General features: G+C 53.7%; 2 protein-coding genes across 2 annotated transcripts; one reads left to right on the top strand and one right to left on the bottom strand.

Moving 5' to 3' along the window:
- The first annotated feature begins 986 nt into the window (after nucleotides 1-986).
- On the top strand, nucleotides 987-10602 carry LOC103798431 (serine/threonine-protein phosphatase 2A 55 kDa regulatory subunit B delta isoform). The gene is made up of 9 exons (XM_009070689.1): nucleotides 987-996; nucleotides 1095-1192; nucleotides 3534-3699; nucleotides 5168-5280; nucleotides 6178-6355; nucleotides 7258-7422; nucleotides 8901-9070; nucleotides 9149-9240; nucleotides 10323-10602. Exons 1-9 carry the CDS (start codon nucleotides 987-989, stop codon nucleotides 10600-10602), a joined length of 1272 nt encoding a protein of 423 aa, XP_009068937.1.
- A 3735-nt stretch (nucleotides 10603-14337) lies between these two features.
- BNIP3 (BCL2/adenovirus E1B 19kDa interacting protein 3) lies at nucleotides 14338-17359 on the bottom strand. The gene is made up of 5 exons (XM_009070690.1): nucleotides 17178-17359; nucleotides 16432-16516; nucleotides 14930-15036; nucleotides 14703-14852; nucleotides 14338-14389 (listed from the first exon to the last, which is right to left on the bottom strand). The coding sequence occupies exons 1-5, from the start codon at nucleotides 17357-17359 to the stop codon at nucleotides 14338-14340; spliced, it is 576 nt and encodes a 191-aa protein (XP_009068938.1).
- Nucleotides 17360-17367: the final 8 nt, after the last annotated feature.

Genomic DNA, 17367 nt, shown 5'->3' on the forward strand with positions numbered 1-17367 from the left:
TTTTCCATGGTATCTCCTGAAATCCCTAGGTATAATTGGTAATAACTGATCACTGAGTGCTGATTTCCTTTAGCTAAAGGTGGCTGTAAAACTGGACATGTCCAGGAGCAGGTTGGCACCCTGATTGAAGGCTGGAAAATTCTGTAGCAAGATGATATTTACTCATGTGTTTCTTCACTCTAAATAGTTGTTTTCAGTCCAAGCAGGTAAGTGATTATCTCTGCACGCTAGGAAAAACTATTAATAAAGATGAAATGTGAATTCTGTATTGAGGGAACTGGTTGGGCTTCTTAAGCACCTTCTGGGGAGAGTGAGCAGTGCTGAGAGCAGTGTAGGAGATACACATCAAAATCAGTGCAGGGAAGGAGTTGATCAGGTCTCCCCTTGCACTCTGGAACTAACTGATACCACACTCCAAACCTTCTGGTTTGATACCTGCACCACAAATGCAGTGTTTGCAACCCCAGGGGAGGTATTTGCTGAGCGCTCTGCCCTGTGACAGACATTTACAGCTCCTTATCTCACTGCCCCTTGCGTGGGCCTTGTTCAGTGGCAAGTCCTCCTTTATTGCCACCTCCAGAGCTGGTTGTGGCTGCCTGCAGGGGGAGAAACCCTGTGTGAGGCTCAGGCCTCAGGGCACTGCAGGCAGTGGGAGCTGGAGGGCTCAGACCTTTACTCTCCTGTCTTCTTGTGCCCTGCTGGTGCTTCTGCATGGAGCTGGTTCAGAGAGCTCAGCTGGAAGAGTTTCCTCCCCTTTCCTCTCGGGCAGAGGAGGTGACCCAGTGCAGGTCCCTGAGCCTGGGCCTCACCTCCATGGCCTGGGGCAGCACTGCTGTTCACAGGCAGAGCACAGCTGGGGTTCCAAATATCCCTCTGGGGGCTGAAGACCTTCCAGAGCTTCCCCTGAGGAGTGAGTGTTTCAGCTTGTCCATGGTGTTGTGTTGGGAATGAAAACATGGCTCAGTTTGGGGATACTGGTGGTGTAAATGAGGAACTGTCACTGCATTGATACAAGTTGTAATTCTGTTTAAGTCTTGAAACTCCTGATGTGCTTTTCACCTTACAGTGCTGTTTTATTTCTGCTCTGTTCACAGCTGATATCATTTCAACAGTTGAATTTAATTACTCTGGTGATCTTCTTGCAACAGGAGACAAAGGTGGCAGAGTGGTTATATTTCAAAGGGAACAAGAGGTCAGTGACTCAAAAAACAAAAGTGCGGTTACTACACTGTTCTTGTGTTGCACAGTCTCACTTCAGCTCTCCATGCCTCGAGGTTTAAATGCTAGAGTTTCCCCTGAACCACCACCCAGAGTTAGCCACGTTCCCAAACACTGCCCTGTGCTGAACTCAGTGGGTTAGTTTGGGGGTTCCCCTCACTCTTGCCAAAACAGATGTCCCAGAAATGCAGGTGAGTTGGTTCTGTGTGTCCCTGCTGTGCTCAGGGTCACTTTGCAGAGCTGCCCTTGGACTCTCTCCTGAACCTGCCTCTGGGCCAGGCTGACCTGAGATAAATCCCAGTGCTTTGGGAGAGAATGGAACGAAAGTGTATATCATAAAATAAGCTGCAAGGACAACAGGAACAGGTGGTTCACGATCCTGTGCCTCAAACCCAGTGGGAACAGCCACTTCTCCAGAGGCACCTGAGCATTCCCAGTCCAGAGGGTGGGAGGGTTCCCCTCCTGCAGCTCCTCACTGCTCTCTGTGTGGGGCTCAGCATGCAGCCACTTCCTCGAGCCTAGAGCACCAGTGGGGACCGGGAACATGCTCCAAGTGCTGAGATAACTGTGCTGAGTATCACAAACCTCTAGGTGCTTGGGGGTTTTGCAGCAGAATCCCTCTGCTTTCCTCATATGGCCCCAGTGATGTCCAGCACTTTGCATTCCATCCCCACTGTGACAGTGCTCCCAGCACCTCTTCCCAGAGGTGAGTCCCTGGCTGTGCTGGGAGGTTACATGAGACCATGCTGTGAAATGTTACCCTGCTGCCCCCAGACAGCTCAGGGCTCAGCAATCGCTTGCTCTCTGCAGAGACTTAACTAAGGCACAGGGAGCTCCAGGGCAGAGCAGCTGCTCAGGGTCCCTGTGCTGCCTGGAGCTGCCATGGCTTGGCTCTCAGCTGCTCGTGAGGCAAAACCCTTCCTTTCCTCAGAGCAGGGAAATGAACACCCCCCAAGTCTCACTGTTCATGCAGGAATATCCTTGGGAGCACATCACACTGTAGGGAGGAGTTGGACATGAGATGTTTCTCTTGTCATGTGCAAAACTGCAGGAAAACCCTCAGATCAGTGTCTCATGCTGGAACCTCACAGTCTGACAGCAGTGTTGCACACAGCGTGGGTTTCAGCAAGGTTAGCTAGATTAGTGACAGCCCAGGGGTTATACAACTCCCCAGACACCTGGATTTGGGAAGGCACCCTGGAATGCTGTGCAGCGTGCCCTGAGCTCATATGACTTGATGGCACTTCCCAACAGCCAATTATCTCAACCAAACGTGAGCAGGGAGGGAAAGCACTGGTGCCAGCAGAGACACCTCCCTCCAGGGGCAAGGAACTGTGGAATGGGGTTAGTTGGGAGGGTCCTGTCCAAAGTTCTTGCAGGTAGGGAGTAAAATAAAGCCTCAGAGTGAACTGAAACTCCACACTGGTGAGACATTGCAGGGAAACTCTGCACAGTGGGGCTGTTCTCCAGCATAACCCACTAACTCCCTGAAAAGCCTGGTAACAAGTGTCTTCACATCTGATGATGCAAATCTGTAGGTCCTTGGGACTTTGCTCTCTGTTCCTTGCTCCCACATTCACAGAGGAGGATGACAGTGCAGGCTGTCGGTTCCCTGGGGGGCTGAGGGTTGTGAGAGGCTTTGGTGTGTCCTGATGGGCACTGGAGCACAGCTGAGATGAAAACAAGGTGCTTTCAGCCTGCAGCTGTTTGAGCTTTGACAACCTTCTGTTACAGCTCTAAGCCTTGATGGCAGTTCTGGGCACAGCAGGTTTTCCCATGAGCAGAGGAGCTGCTCCTGCTTGATCTTGCCATGCCTTCAGCAGAGTGGTGATGTACAGTCCTGTTTTATACAAACTCTGTGGAATTGCTCCGTGCCCTGTAATGTTTATTTCCTAGTCTGGAACCCCTAGTTATGTCCCTATGGCAGCGGTTGGAGGAATGAGGTTTGGAGAAGGACAGGAATGGAGTAAGGTGAAGTGCAGAGACTAACCCCAAGGATTTACACCATAGCCAAGCTCTGTGCTCCAGGTGTGTTGGGATCACAACCTGGAACTGCTGTGAGCAGACACATCTTGGACAGACCATGGTGCAGAGTGCTCAGGTGTGTTGGGCTCTGGGGGGCACACACAGCTAGAGACAGAGCTCTGTTTTTATAGAGGACTTCTCTGTGCACTGTGTGGGTGCTAAATAGGTACAGTGTCGCAGCAAAAATGGACAATTCCAGGTCTGAGTTTGTGATTGCCAGTTCCTAGGCATTGGGATGTGTGTGTTCAGGCCCTGCTGCCCCAGGCTCAGGGAGTGCTGTTCTCTTGCAGGGTAAGAGCCGTCCCCACTGCCGGGGGGAGTACAATGTTTACAGCACCTTCCAGAGCCACGAGCCTGAGTTTGACTACTTGAAAAGTCTAGAAATTGAGGAAAAAATCAACAAGATCAGATGGTTACCACAACAGAATGCTGCTCACTTCCTGCTGTCCACGAACGGTAAGGACCTCTCCTCTCCCATCAGAATATTTCTCACTAGGGGGGTTTGGGAGTGTTTTGGGGTTGGTTTAATGGCTTTAGTTCTATGCAAAATGTGGTTTGATTGTGATACTCTGGGAATTCACAGTGGATGTAAAGGCAGTGAGGCAGCAGCAGCACAGGCAGAGCTGGAGCTGAGTGCTGTGGCTGCTCAGCCCCTGCTGTGAGATCCCACAGCCTCTTGCTGCAAACAGCTCCCACCTGCTGCTGCAGCAGGAGGCTGAACTGGCCTCACCTTCCTGATTCAGGCACGTAACTTCTTGTGACCCCAGTGACATGTTGGTAAAAGCACTTGAAGCTGAGACACTGAGAGCTCACACAGCTCCATGTGCTCCTCCAGCGCTCACACAGTGTGTGGCCAGCAGCTGCTGCCCAGGCAGCAGTGCCTCCAGCTCTGGTGGGCACCTTCAGGTGCAGAAAGGCAGTGCAAAAATGACAAGGTTACAATTGGAAACCCCAGGGTTTGCTGCCCTTTGGGGGTTTATCTCTCCCGGTCCTTCAGCAGTGATTGTTAGGTCTGTAGGAGTATTGGGTCTGTTTGGTTCTGGTGCATCATGGAGCAGCTGGAAATGGAAATGCACAACTGGTGACATGGTTAGTAGGGGTGGGATAGTTGGATTTGATGTTTTAGAGATCTTTTCCAACTATTCTATGGGAAAACTAGCTCTTCTTGCCAGAGCAGTGTGCTTCTTCCTACCAGCTTGGATCCCTTTTTGCCCTGCGTTTAAATGGCTTTTCCTGTGAGGTCATATCCCACCTGCAGATGAAACTGGAAAAGCAGGAGTGACTTCTGTCTGCTGGGCTCGAAACTGCAATAATTTGCTTTGATGGCAGTCTGAATAAACTTAGAGCGTTCTCTGAGCTGGGTCATCCCAGATGCTTTAAAGCTCTGCAGGAGCTTGGGGAGGAGGCATTTGGTTCCAGTTAGCCAAGGATCTCACCCCCGATGTGCTCACTGGATGCACTTGGAACTCTGGCCCTCATAAGACCTGGGAAGTGCATTCCTTTGGAGCCTTAAATAACAGGGCAGGGCCTGCTCTCTGCTTTGCTGGCTCTGAGCTGACACCTGGCACAACCTTGGGCTCCCGTAGGGCAGTTAGTGTAAGGAATCCATTACTTCATTGGGCTTGTCCTAGTACTTGTCTGTTAATGTGCCTCAGATCATTGTTCAGGGCTTCGTGGGGGATTGGGGTGTGCAGCTCCCCCTGTGAAGGGACCTGTGGGTGAGTGGGAGGCACAGGGTGCTATTGCTCAGGAAATTGGGATTTTATTCCAACTGCCCTTTGGGGACAAGGAGTTCCCTCAGGGTCCTTCCTGCTGCCAGCGTGGGAGCCCAGAGAGGTCAGTGCTGTGCCCTCTGCTCACTCCGTGCTTAGTGATGTGATTCTGAACCAAATTCCTTCTCAAGCCTGTGAACCTTTGGTTTCAGATAAAACTATTAAATTATGGAAGATAAGTGAAAGGGATAAGAGAGCCGAAGGTTATAATCTCAAGGACGAAGATGGAAGACTTAGGGACCCGTTCAGGATCACAGCACTGCGGGTACGTCTCGCCTCGCTTCCCTCTGCATGGTCCTCTCTGTCCACCCTGAAATGTGCAGCTTCAAGTGGGGGTGGATCAGGGTCATGGAAACTTGCAGAAGAAATGGAGACACTTCACTGTAGATGAATAGAAACCATTCACTAAGGCCCCCTGGAGAGGCTGAGGGAAACTTCATGGTTATGGTACTGTATTTCTGAGAGCAAGAGCCAAAACTTGGCACTGGGGGCTGGCATTAAGCAGAGGTGTGTTTTAGGGGCAAATCCTGAGCATCTGGATAACCTGATGTGCACTTAGATAGTCTTGGACACTGTGCTGTAGTGGAAGCTCAGTGCTCCCAAGTTGGGATCATTTGGAGCAGGAGCTCAGGAAATGGAACACATGGGATTTCAGTGGGACAGAGCTGAGGCTCTCACTGCTGGCAGAGCCAGGACCACTCCTGCCCTGCAGGGACTCCCTTTTGGGTTTTGCTGGGGTTCTGCCTTGCTTTTGCTTACATTGACTGGAACTGAAGCTTCTAGTGTACATAATCCTGCTGGGAAAGGCTATCCCCTGCCTCTGGAACGTGGCTTTTCACTCAGTGTGGGAAAGCCAAGGGTTGACTGCAAATCCCTAAAGCCAAGGGAACAGCTTAGGATGCAGTGCCGGTGCCAGTGGTGGAAGCAAGTGCAGATGGAGGTTTGGCTGTGCAGCCCTGCCGAGCTGCAGGAGCTGTGTGTGCTGTGACCAGGCCCTGCTGGCACCTCCCTTAGCCCCTGCCATGGAAGCAGGAGCCATGGGCTGGGGAACAGACTCAGTCTGAAGGTCTCTTCCAGCCTAGATGGTTCTGTGCTCCTGTCGGCTCTGCTCCGAGGCAGAACCCAGTGCTGTGCCCAGTGTGACTGTCGTGTCCCCGAGCAGGTGCCCATCCTGAAGCCCATGGACCTGATGGTGGAAGCAAGTCCCCGGAGGATATTCGCGAACGCTCACACCTACCACATAAACTCTATCTCGGTGAACAGCGACCACGAAACGTACCTGTCTGCAGACGACCTCAGAATCAACCTCTGGCACCTCCAGATCACAAACAGAAGTTTCAGTATCCTTTCGTGCCCTCTGTGAGCATTGGGGGAGCAGCTGTGGCTGAGAGAATTGCTGCAGTGCCACCCGTTGCAGTGGGGGTGAGCCAGGGTTGCACCAGAGGTGCCGTGCAGGGAGGGCAGGCCTTGGGGTGCTCAGTCCTTCTGGTGCTTCCAGGGGAGAACCAGCAGTGGGAACATCAGAAAGACTTCGATTTCTGTTGAGGAATTGTGGGAGCATCCTTAATTTGTGGAGCTCAGTCGACCTAAATAAGAGCTGCCAGGTTTGAAAAGTGGATCATTTGTTACTGTAAATATTTCTTTCAAGGTTTAAGGTCTCTTAACCAAGTTCTCTAAAGCTTGGGGTAAGTAGATGAGGTTTATTCAGTAGGAAGCATTGAGGGTTGAGAGGACTTGTTGGAACTTCAGTGATCCATGTGGGATGTTCAGTGGTTCTGGGAATCTGGAATTGTCCAGCATCTGTAGATTTGAGATGGAGAGAGCTGGACAGGGACTTTTACTAGGGCCCGGAGTGCCAGGACAAGGGAGAATGGCTCCCCACTTCCAGAGGGCAGGGATGATGGGATACTAGTAAGGAATTCCTCCCTGTGAGGTGCTGAGGCACTGGCATAGGTTGCCCAGAGCAGCTGTGGCTGCTCCATCCCTGGGAGTGTTCCAGGCCAGGCTGGATGGGGCTTGGAGCACCCTGGACTGGTGGGAGGTGTCCCTACCCAGGGCAGGGGTGGGATGGGATGAGCTTTAAGGTCCAACCCAAACCAGTCTGGGATCCTGGGACTTGTCAAATCCCTCTGGTGTGCTGTGCACCCAGAGGAAGTTCAGCTTTTCCCTGTGACTCTTTTGCCCCCTTCCCTGCCCGAGCAGCCCCACAGTGACACGTTGTGTGCCTTTACCACTGCCCCAGACATAGTAGACATCAAGCCTGCCAACATGGAAGAGCTGACTGAGGTGATCACAGCAGCAGAGTTCCACCCACACCACTGCAACGTGCTGGTGTACAGCAGCAGCAAGGGCACCATCCGCCTCTGCGACATGCGCTCCTCCGCGCTCTGCGACCGCCACGCCAAGTGTGAGTGGCACTGCCCCTCGCAACCCCCCCGGGCCGGGCACAGCCCCCCAGGCCCTGGGTCACAGTCCCCTGGGCCGTGGGGAGCAAGCTCCTGTCTCGTCCAGGCCAGTGCCTGGCACAGCTGTAGCATGAGGCAGTTTCCCACCTGGCTCTGCTCCCTTTGCCCCTTTATAAACCAATGGGAGCAAGTGCCTTTAGCACCAGAGACCTGTTTTCTGCCCGCACTCGATCCCGGTGCTTCTCCAGGTGTCTGCTCAGCACATGCCCCTTCAGGGCAGTCGATTCACCTTTGTTAGAAGCTGGGCTGATGCCTACAGAGTCACTGTGCCTGGTGACCAGTGCAGCTTCTGGGACAGGGTTGATCCTTGTGGCTAGTGCAGCTCCTGGGGTAGGATTCAGATTAGATATTAGACCAAATTTCTTCCCTGTCAAGGTGTTCAGGCACTGGAATATTGCCCAGGGAGATGGTTGGAGTCACCATCTCTAGAGGTGTATAAGGACAGACTGGATGTGGCACTCAGTGCCATGGTCTAGTTGACGTGGTGGTGTTGGGTCATAGGTTGGACTCGACAGTGTCAGAGGTATTTTCCAACCTGGTGGACTGTGAGATTCCTAGGAGCAGGCACTGGTTGTGTCCAGGGCTGCAGGGACTGTTCCTTAGGCTCTGAGCCACCAAAGCCTGTGTAGGTGAGGAGGGAAAGCTTTGCTGTGGGAGGTGTGAGGGTACCTGCAGCTCCCTGCTGCAAGAGCTGTGGTTTATCAGTGTCACCAGCTCTGTGGGTACCCAGCAGGCTGATCCCTGCAGGGCACAGAATGGCTCCTTGGAGGTGCCAGGAGGTGTCTGCAGGAGGAGGTGGAGACCACAAGGCCACTGCATCGATATCCGTAGTGTTGCACTGAATCACCTAAAGAACTTTAGCCTCAGCTGCTTGTGAGTGGCTCACATCCTGCTCCAAGGGCTCCGCCCAAACCAAGGCTGTTCTGGGCAGCCAGGGAGTACTGATTTCAGAGGTTGCTCTTGGGTTCAAACAATCCATCCGTTCCCCTGCTCTGTAAACCCACACGGGCATGTTCCAGGTGTAGCTGCTCACGTTTCGCTGGGCTGTTAGCACAGCTGTGGTTCAGAGCTAAAGACAAGTGTGTTGTCCCGTGGTCTCCTGTGTCTGGGACACTGCTGTTCCCCCCTGCCCCGTGCGAGGTGCAGATCAGGTGTGATGCTTGTTCTGCACACCTGCTGGGCCACCCTTTGCCTCCTGCTGGTCCCAAGACCTGTGAGCTGTGCTGGAGATGAGTGTGTGGCAGTCTGGTGACCTAGAGCACAACAGTGCTTAAAGTAAGATTATTTCCAAAAAGTGCCAACAGCAGCTTTCCTCAGAAAGAAACTGCTGTATTGATGTAAAATTCTGCAGAGCCAAAAGACATTGGCGGTGGTAACACCTGGTGTTGGTTTCATCTGGAATTGTGTCTTCTCTCTGCAGTTTTTGAGGAACCTGAAGATCCTAGCAGCAAATCATTTTTTTCAGAAATAATATCCTCAATATCAGATGTGAAATTCAGCCACAGTGGGAGGTACATGATGACCAGAGACTACCTGTCGGTCAAGGTGTGGGACCTCAACATGGAGAACAGGCCTGTGGAGACCTACCAGGTATGGAGTTTTCCTGCTCTTAGTTCTGCCATTTGCCCATCCCCTGTGTGTGCCTAACCCCCATTCCCTGTCCCCAAGGTGCACGAGTACCTGCGCAGCAAACTCTGCTCCCTGTACGAGAACGACTGCATCTTCGACAAGTTCGAGTGCTGCTGGAACGGCTCTGACAGGTGGGACAGGAGCTGGGCTTGGCTTCCCGGCGAGAGTGCAGGGTTGGTTACTCTGAGCCTGAGGCTAAAGGGGCTCTGAGTTGCTGAGGGCAGAAATGGCACAGGCATTGCTAGCAGAGTGGTGTGCTCAGGTGAGACCTCACCTGCAGTGCTGCTCCAGCACTGGGGTCGGCACACAAAGCCAGTCCAGAGGAGGCACCAAGGTGATCAGAGGGATGGAGCAGCTCTGCTGGGAGCAAGGGCTGAGAGTTGGGATCATTCAGCCTGGAGAAGCGAAGCTTCAGAGAGACCTAATTGTGGCCTTTCTGTACCTGAAGGAGCCAACAAGAAGGGTGGAGAGAGACTGTTGACAAGAGTGTGGAGGGACAGAACAGGGAATGGCCTGCCAGAGGGCCGGGACAGATGGGATATTGGGCGGGAATTGTCCCGTGAGGGTGCTGAGGCACTGGCACAGGTTGCCCAGAGCAGCTGTGGCTGCTCCATCCCTGGGAGTGTTCCAAGCCGGGTTGGATGGGGCTTGGAGCAGCCTGGGCTGGTGGGAGGTGTCCTTGCCCTTGGGTGAGTTCTGAGCTTCTGTGCAACTCAGTCCGGTCTGTGACCTGTGTCAGGATAAAGGGACAGAGTAGCACAGGAAAACCTTAGCTCGTGTAAAGGTGAACCACGGCACAAGATGCCTGCTGAGTGCTAGTGGCAGGAGGAGAGGCCCAGGGAACACCTGGCAGAGGAAGAGGTGCAGTGGCAGCAGTGCTGAAGACCCTTGGGAACTGAGCAGTGGGATGTGCTGCCCAGGGAGGTGGTGCAGTCACCATCCCTGGAGGTGTTCACGGAACCAGTGTGCGTGGCAGTCAGTGCTCTGGGCTAGCTGACAAGGTGGAGATCAGTCACAGGTTGGACTTGATGGTCTTGGAGGTGTTTTCCAACCTCACTGAGTCTGTGATGGTGAGCAAAGGAGAGGAACAGAGTGTGGTGCCATGTCCTGGTCGTGAACTTGGTCTGACAGTCACCTCCGGTGAGAGAGGATATGGGTTGGATGTTCTTTCTGGAAGCCTAACACGATGTGCCCTTCTTCTGCCCTCAACCAGTGCAATCATGACTGGATCTTACAACAACTTCTTCAGGATGTTTGACCGGAACACGCGCCGGGACATCACACTGGAAGCCTCCAGGGAGAGCAGCAAACCTCGTGCCATCCTCAAGCCGCGCAAAGTGTGCACAGGGGGGAAGAGGAAGAAGGACGAGATCAGCGTGGACAGTCTGGACTTCAACAAGAAGATCCTGCACACAGCATGGCACCCCGTAGAGAACATCATTGCCGTGGCTGCCACCAATAACCTGTACATATTCCAGGACAAGGTGAACTAGGGATGCTCTGGGACAGCCGTGTCTGCCGAGGGAGCTCAGTGGTTGTGTCAGAAGGCCTTGTTGTCCTACAGTGAAGAACATTGATGCCCTTGCTCCCCAAAGCTGGCGGCGAGGCCGTGGCCCGGGCTGAGCTCCTCTGTGCCCGGTGGGTGGGAGTGCTGGGGGAGGAGCCCCCGGGGCACAGCGCGGACAGTGCCCACGCCGTGTATTTATTGACGTCCGAGCCTTCCTCTCCAGAGATAGACCAAAAATTGACCCCGAGGAGAAAGGTTGTCATACAAGTGTCATTTCTCTCTCTCGCTCTCTCTGCTGTAATATTTGGGCCTTTCAGAACATTTATTGTGCTTGATGCCTGTACACATTCCTCCTCTGGCCTGGAGCTAGTGTAGGGGTTTGACCTTGGAGCACTTAGGTAGGGCTGGAGCTGGGCTGGTAGGCAGGTGTCCATGGCTATTTACTCACCACCTCTATCTGTCCCCACACCTCCCGGTGTAAACCACTCAATAAAATAACAACTAGCAAACGTTTTTAAAGCTGGAGGTATGTGTTCAGTCTGCTCAGCCTTGTCCTGCATGTCCCCAGGGGAGCAGAGCAGCCCCGGGGCAGCTCTGCAGGGTGTGCCCCCAGACGGCCCTGGGCAGGCTGAGGCCAGCTCTTTGTGTTCTAGTTCAGGTTCTAAGTTTAGTTTCCTAGAGTTGGAGGTGCACTGGAGTTGTTGTCAGAGGCTCTGTGTGAGCAGGAGAGGGAAAGGGCCACAGCAGCATCCACAGCCTTAACCAAGCCTCGCCTTGCGTGGAGGGAACGGAACCGACGCCTCCTGTGCCCGAGGAGCCAGTGCAGCTCCTCGAGGCTCTGCCCAGCACAGCCTGACAGTGCATTATGGTTCTTAACCTTTTTAGTGCTTCTCACCGAGGGAACAGGTTCTTCTTTTAAGTGTTTGGCATGATACTTTATGGTTCTTGTTGCAGTTCCACACGGAGCTCAGGACCATGCCCAGGTGTGGCACGGCCCAAGGGCACAGCTGGCCTGAGGGCAGCTGCTGCAGCTCTCCTCCAGACTTTTTTTAAGCCTTAGGTACTTTTTCTTTTGGGGTTTTTTCTTTTTTTTTTCCCAAAGAGGCCTAAAACAATCCCATTGCTTCCCTTGCCTGGATGTCCCTGGAGGCACTGATGCATCCCTGAGCAGCTCAGAGCCTGCACTCTGCACTGTGCCTGCAGCCTGGGAAAAAAACCCTGAGCTGCCCCAGGAATGCACCAAGTGCGGTTTACACTCCGTTTCCCCGAGACAAAGGTGTGTTTAGGCTCGGAGAGCAAACTGTCACCGTCCCACCCCTCCCAGTCCCACCCCAGAGTGCCGGGGGCTTGCAGGGAGGGCACGGGGCAAGCAGGTCCTTCAGGAGGAGGCTCAGGGGGCTCAGTCCTTGCTGTGCGGTGGTTGTGACGCTCTGGAGCTGTGGGATTTGGGGTCCTAGCACCCGCCCAGCCCGTCCCCGGGTTGTACATACTGTTCAGTTCTTTTGACCAAAAAGTTTAATAAATTTTAAATGTTTACCTGCTCGTGCTCCGTGTGGTGTGATCACAGCTCCTCCCTGCCTGGGGGGGCTCCCAGATGGGATGAGGGGGAGAGGCTGGAGCTGCTCCTTGGGACACAAGGAGCTCTGGGTCGCTGGTCTGAGTCTATTTTTTCAGCAAATGTTAAGTGGAATATAAGTGAAGAGCAAAGGGACATGGTGGAATCTCCTACCCTACAAACCCTGTTTGCTTGTACCACTTCCAATTAAAAGGTTTTTGATAACTCATGGAAATTTTTATCCTTTCATTTTATCCCAAAACAGGTTTTGGTGTCAGATGGATAACCAGCTGCCCAGGGGAGTAGGCAAGGCGGGTGAGAGATGTCCCTGCCCAGGGCAGGGGTGGGACTGGGGGGGCTCTAAGGTCACTTCCCACCCACACCATCCTGATTCTGTTTTTCCTGGAAGGCTTTAGGCACACCAGAGAACCTGTTGGACCAAGGATGGAGGCTCAGCCCCTCAGCGATAACTGTGCCATGAAATTCTAATTAAAATGAGAAATTAAGGATGAGTGAGGAGGAAACCTATAAGTACCTGAGCCTGAGCAGGAGGAGCCACCCCAGGGGGTTCCTGTAGACAGGATCCTGCGGGAGGGATGATCCTAGTCAAAAAGGACACTCAGACAACCCCTCTGGTTTCCAAGCCAAGCAGAGACGTTCATCAGAAACCTTGGCTCAGCAGTAATTTGCTGTTCTCCCTCCCACAGCAGTGACACTCAGTGGCTTCTGACCCCACCTCAGCTTTTGTCTCGGGCTCCAGCCTCAGGTTGGCCATTTATGTTGAATACTAAGGAAAACACCTGCCTGGGAAGGGCTGTCCATCCCTGGCACAGCTGCCCACGGCAGGGCTGGGGTGACATACCTGGGGGGGGTTAGAAGCTTCTGCCCCCCCCTCAGCTTTTGTCTCGGGCTCCAGCCTCAGGTTGGCCATTTATGTTGAATACTAAGGAAAACACCTGCCTGGGAAGGGCTGTCCATCCCTGGCACAGCTGCCCACGGCAGGGCTGGAGTCACATCCCTGGTGGGGTTTAGAAGCCCTGTGAATGTGGTGCTGGGGACATGGTCAGTGGTGGTCTTAGTGCCGGGGAAGAGTTGGACTCAATGAGCTCAAGAGGATTTTCCACCTGAACAATTCCTGAGGATCAGGGAGTCTGTGGTTCCCCCATGCCTCCTGCCAGGTCTGCAGGGCCACACTGAGCCTCGTTTGAAGCTGTTTCTATAGAAACCTCTGACTTCATGTCATGTGCCCAGTGTGAAAGAGGTGCTGGGAAGGACGAAAGAGCCTCCTGAGCCCCTTTCACTGTTAGAAGAGAAAAGCAATGAGGAAACTCTGAGTCCACCAGGAACCTTTTTATTTAAATATATAAAACATGGTATTTGGCAAACATTCATCATCTCATTAAATAAGGTAGAATCACTGAGGGAAAGGCAATGCATCCGTAAAAACCAAGGTGAAGCCACTCGGGGACAGCTGCAGGGGCAAGGCAGGGGCAGGGCCAGGGCAGGCACGAGCCACGGTCTGTCAGCAGGGGCACAGGGAAGCTACTGTGGGGTCAAACAAACGTCCTGGCAAAAGCAGCAGTTTATTAGGCACTAAATCCAAATTCTACCTCTGAACTAGGACAAACTGAAAAGTTTTACCCACGTGCTCATCTCTTCCCTCTGTGTCTCCACACTTCACACCTCACACTAAAGTGAACCTTAGTTCACTTTAGTGAACCTCACATCTAGCTGAGGAGGAACTGCCCCAGGGCAAGAACAGCTCCTCGGAATCCCTGGATCTCCGTAAGGCCACACAGTAGTTTGGGCTCATCCCTCCCCGTCAGGACATTCCCACCCGGAGGGATGGAGCAGGACGGACACTCCATCACGAGGGCTGCGACAAGCTGGGACTGATTGACACGAACTGCTCTAATTCTCGGGTACTTCACTACAAAGCACTAAGGGATGTTACAGCATCTGCCACGTGCTCTAGGGATGCGCCAGCAGGGATGGCTCCAGCAGGCTCTGTGTGACACGGAGCTCCAGGCTCTCCCTCCCGTTGTCACTACACTAACACAGACAAGACACGACGACAGCGCCAGGGCCAACTCCCCACTCCCAGCTCTGCACCTCCTGCTCTCCTCTGAGCTCTGCTCTGCTCCCACTCCATCGCTCCCGGTGCTGCTAGAAGGAGCTGCTGGAGGCTGTGGTGGTCAGGCGCCTCCCGATGTAGATCCTGCGGGTGAGGAACAGGTCAGGAGGGCTGAGAACCACTGACAGCACACTGTCCCCATGGCACTGGCTCCAGTGCACCTCATTCCTGATTTCACTGCCTCTTAGTAATGCTGAGAAATTCCCAACTAGTGAGGGAAGAAAGGGGAAATCTCGGCCCATCCAGCAATACCACAGAAAGCACCTCCTGAACAACCATCTGCTCCCTTCACGGAGAGAAGCGACTCCTCTCTTGGACAAAGAGGGAACTGGGAATCAGTTAGACCCTGGAGAACACAGGTAAAACATCTGCTTTTCTTTTATAATGGGAAACCTACCCCAGTCCAATGGCCAGGAGGTGGGAGAGCAGCAGGGAGGGCAAGAACACCTTGAGGAACTCTGCGGAGAATATCCCTCCCTTCTTCATGACGCTGGTGTTCCTCATGCTGAGCGTGGCCGTGCGCCGAGGGTGCTTGAACAGGAACTCCCTGCGGGGACAGGGCACGGCGTGGGCACAGCTGGCAGAGCCTGGGCTGCAGCTCGCCCAGCCCTGCACAGCACTCACTTGGGAGGGATGTTCTCGGGCCTGCTGGACCAGTCCCATATCCAGTCCGCGTTCCGGCGCAGCAGCCGCTCCACCTCCCTCCTGCGCTCCAGGAAATCCTCTTCGGACTGCAACCAACAGCCTCCATCAGGCAGTGCTCTGCATCCAGGGCAGCTCCCACCCCTTCCCATCCCACTTCTGCTGGAGTGTGCAGATCCCAGAGCAAGGGGGACATGTCTTCAGAGGGGGATGTGAATGGCCAAGACCACATCCCCTATCCATATCCTACATTTGCTCAAGCAAACACTGCACTGGCAGTAAAATGTCAGAGCTGTGTTTAATCCTTATGGACAGGACCCGAAATATCCCCAGCTCCCAGGGCTGATGGAATTATTCCCAGCTCCCTGGGCTGACAGATCCCAGGCAGAGGGAGCTGCACTCAGAGCTGGGTGGATGGCACCAAAGCTCCGTGTCACTCCACAAAGGCCAATGAATCCCAGTGCTGGGAGATGCCCTGGGCCGTGCTGGGCACAGCAAGGTGTCCCTGGCTGTGAGCTCACCCCTGGGCAGGTAAGGGACCCCCAGCCCAGGGCTGTGCTGCCAGGGGAGCTGCAGCACCAGCGCTGAGCAAGAGCAGAGCTCCTGGCTCAGCTCTGCTGCATTCCCAGCAGCCAAGGGCTGGGGATAAAAATAGACTCTGCTCCCAGTGTAAGAACAGCTCCTGATGCACACACAGAGGGTAGAAATAAAACTGTCCAAGCAGCTGGGAGTCTGATGGATTTCAAACCAGGATTGTTTGTTCTCAGCCTAAGTAATGATCTGTGAACAGCTGAAATTGTTTCTGACAAGGTAAAATACAAATGACCATTTCCATGTTCAGGTAACCCAAAGGGTGAGTCCTTCAGCTCAGTCCTGCAGGAGCTGTAGAGATGATGGGCAGAGAATTCGCTTCCTTTAAACACTTCCCTCCTCAAAATGCTTTGTAAGGAATTTTTTCCCATAAAAGCTAATTAATGGCTGCGAAGGCTTCAGATTTCAGCCTGTCATCATCTCTGCACTGACACCACATGGTCTGTGTACAACATCCCTGCCCCTCTCCTGTCTCTGCGTGTTCACTCACTGTCCTGTAAGTATGCAGACAGACCTACAAACGGTAATCAGGAGTAAGAAGGAGTTTTCCAAAGCAGGATGTGCTCAGGTGAAGTCCTAGCTGTCAAAACTGGAATCCAGGCTATGGCAGGGCTTGAAATGGGCTTTGTTAGCTGTAGATATTCCCTTTTTAATTCCCAGTAAACTGCTGGAGGTGCTCCCTTTGTGAGGGATGCAGGGAATGTGCCCTGTTGGCAGTCAAAGGTGAAAAGTTACAGACTGAAAGATGACCAAACACACACACAGCTCAGGCCTAAGCACAGCTCGGCCTGCCAGGGCTGTCCCAAGTGACCAGTTATGGAAGGCTCTGCCCCAGCAGCTTCCCCAACACCCAGAGTAAGAATTCCCTCTCCCAAGCCAGGGCAGATCCTTACCTGGAAGCTGTTCTTCTCCCCACTGCTGTGACTCTCTATCTCCAGAGCTCTGTGGCTGTCCAGGGGGGTCTGGGAGCGAGGAGGGCTGGACAGACAGCACAGGGGAGACAGTCGTTGGGTTAGGACACAGTCATGCACTCACACCCAGAGGCACATCGTGCCCTGCTGTTTCCCTCCTCTGCCCCTCCTGCCCCAGAGCAGCAGTGACAGTGCCCACAGCTGACCCAGAGCTGACCCAGGGCTGCCCTGGTTCCCAAGGTTTGGAAGCTCCCTCCCTGCACAGTACCACTCACTCCTGGGCTGGGCAGGAGGCACCGACCCTGGGTGGCCCCTCCAGGCCACGTGGGAAGTGTTCCAGAGTCCTCTGCCTGTAACCAATCCTGGCCCCAGGCAAAGAGTGCTGACACCCCAAGCTGCACGGGGAAACCTCCCTCCCTGCCCCTCTGCCTGTGCTTACAGACACATGTAAACACACACACGTAAACACACACATGGACACGTGTAAACACGTGTGCTCATACAAATACAGATATATACCCATGTAAACACGTGTGCTCATACAAATACAGATATACCTATGTAAACACATGTAGACAAACATACACACGTAAATAGACATGTTCATATATAAACGCACACACGTGCATACATAAACACACACATGTACACACACAATGCACACATGTGACTCCAGACCCGCACGTGGCCCTGCTGTCTGTGCCCACCTGTCCCCTCTCCGTGCTCACCTGTCGCAGTGGGAGCTCTCCCTGGAGCTGCTCCGTCCCGACTCGTGCTGCGCGTCCAGCAGGATCTTCTCCATGTCGCCGTTGTGGATGGAGCGCGAGGCAGGGCCCTGCTCCTGCCCGTTCCCCGCGCCATTCCCGGCGCCGCTCAGCTGCAGCTCCACCCAGGACCCTGCTGGGCACATCGCAGAGC

This window comes from Acanthisitta chloris, unplaced genomic scaffold, assembly GCF_000695815.1.
Source record: "Acanthisitta chloris isolate BGI_N310 unplaced genomic scaffold, ASM69581v1 scaffold30892, whole genome shotgun sequence".
Taxonomy (NCBI): Eukaryota; Metazoa; Chordata; class Aves; order Passeriformes; family Acanthisittidae; genus Acanthisitta; species Acanthisitta chloris.

Excerpts from the sequence above, each read along its gene's own strand:
- LOC103798431 (XM_009070689.1), top strand. Across the intron at positions 3,700-5,167 it reads CTTCCTGCTGTCCACGAACG|ATAAAACTATTAAATTATGG; the intron begins GTAAGGACCTCT and ends CTTTGGTTTCAG. Across the intron at positions 9,241-10,322 it reads TGCTGGAACGGCTCTGACAG|TGCAATCATGACTGGATCTT; the intron begins GTGGGACAGGAG and ends GCCCTCAACCAG.
- BNIP3 (XM_009070690.1), bottom strand. The coding sequence starts at position 17,359 with ATGTGCCCAGCAGGGTCCTGGGTGGAGCTGCAGCTGAGCGGCGCCGGG. Across the intron at positions 15,037-16,431 it reads GGGAGAAGAACAGCTTCCAG|TCCGAAGAGGATTTCCTGGA; the intron begins GTAAGGATCTGC and ends TGTTGGTTGCAG. Across the intron at positions 14,390-14,702 it reads CTCCTGGCCATTGGACTGGG|GATCTACATCGGGAGGCGCC; the intron begins GTAGGTTTCCCA and ends CCTCACCCGCAG.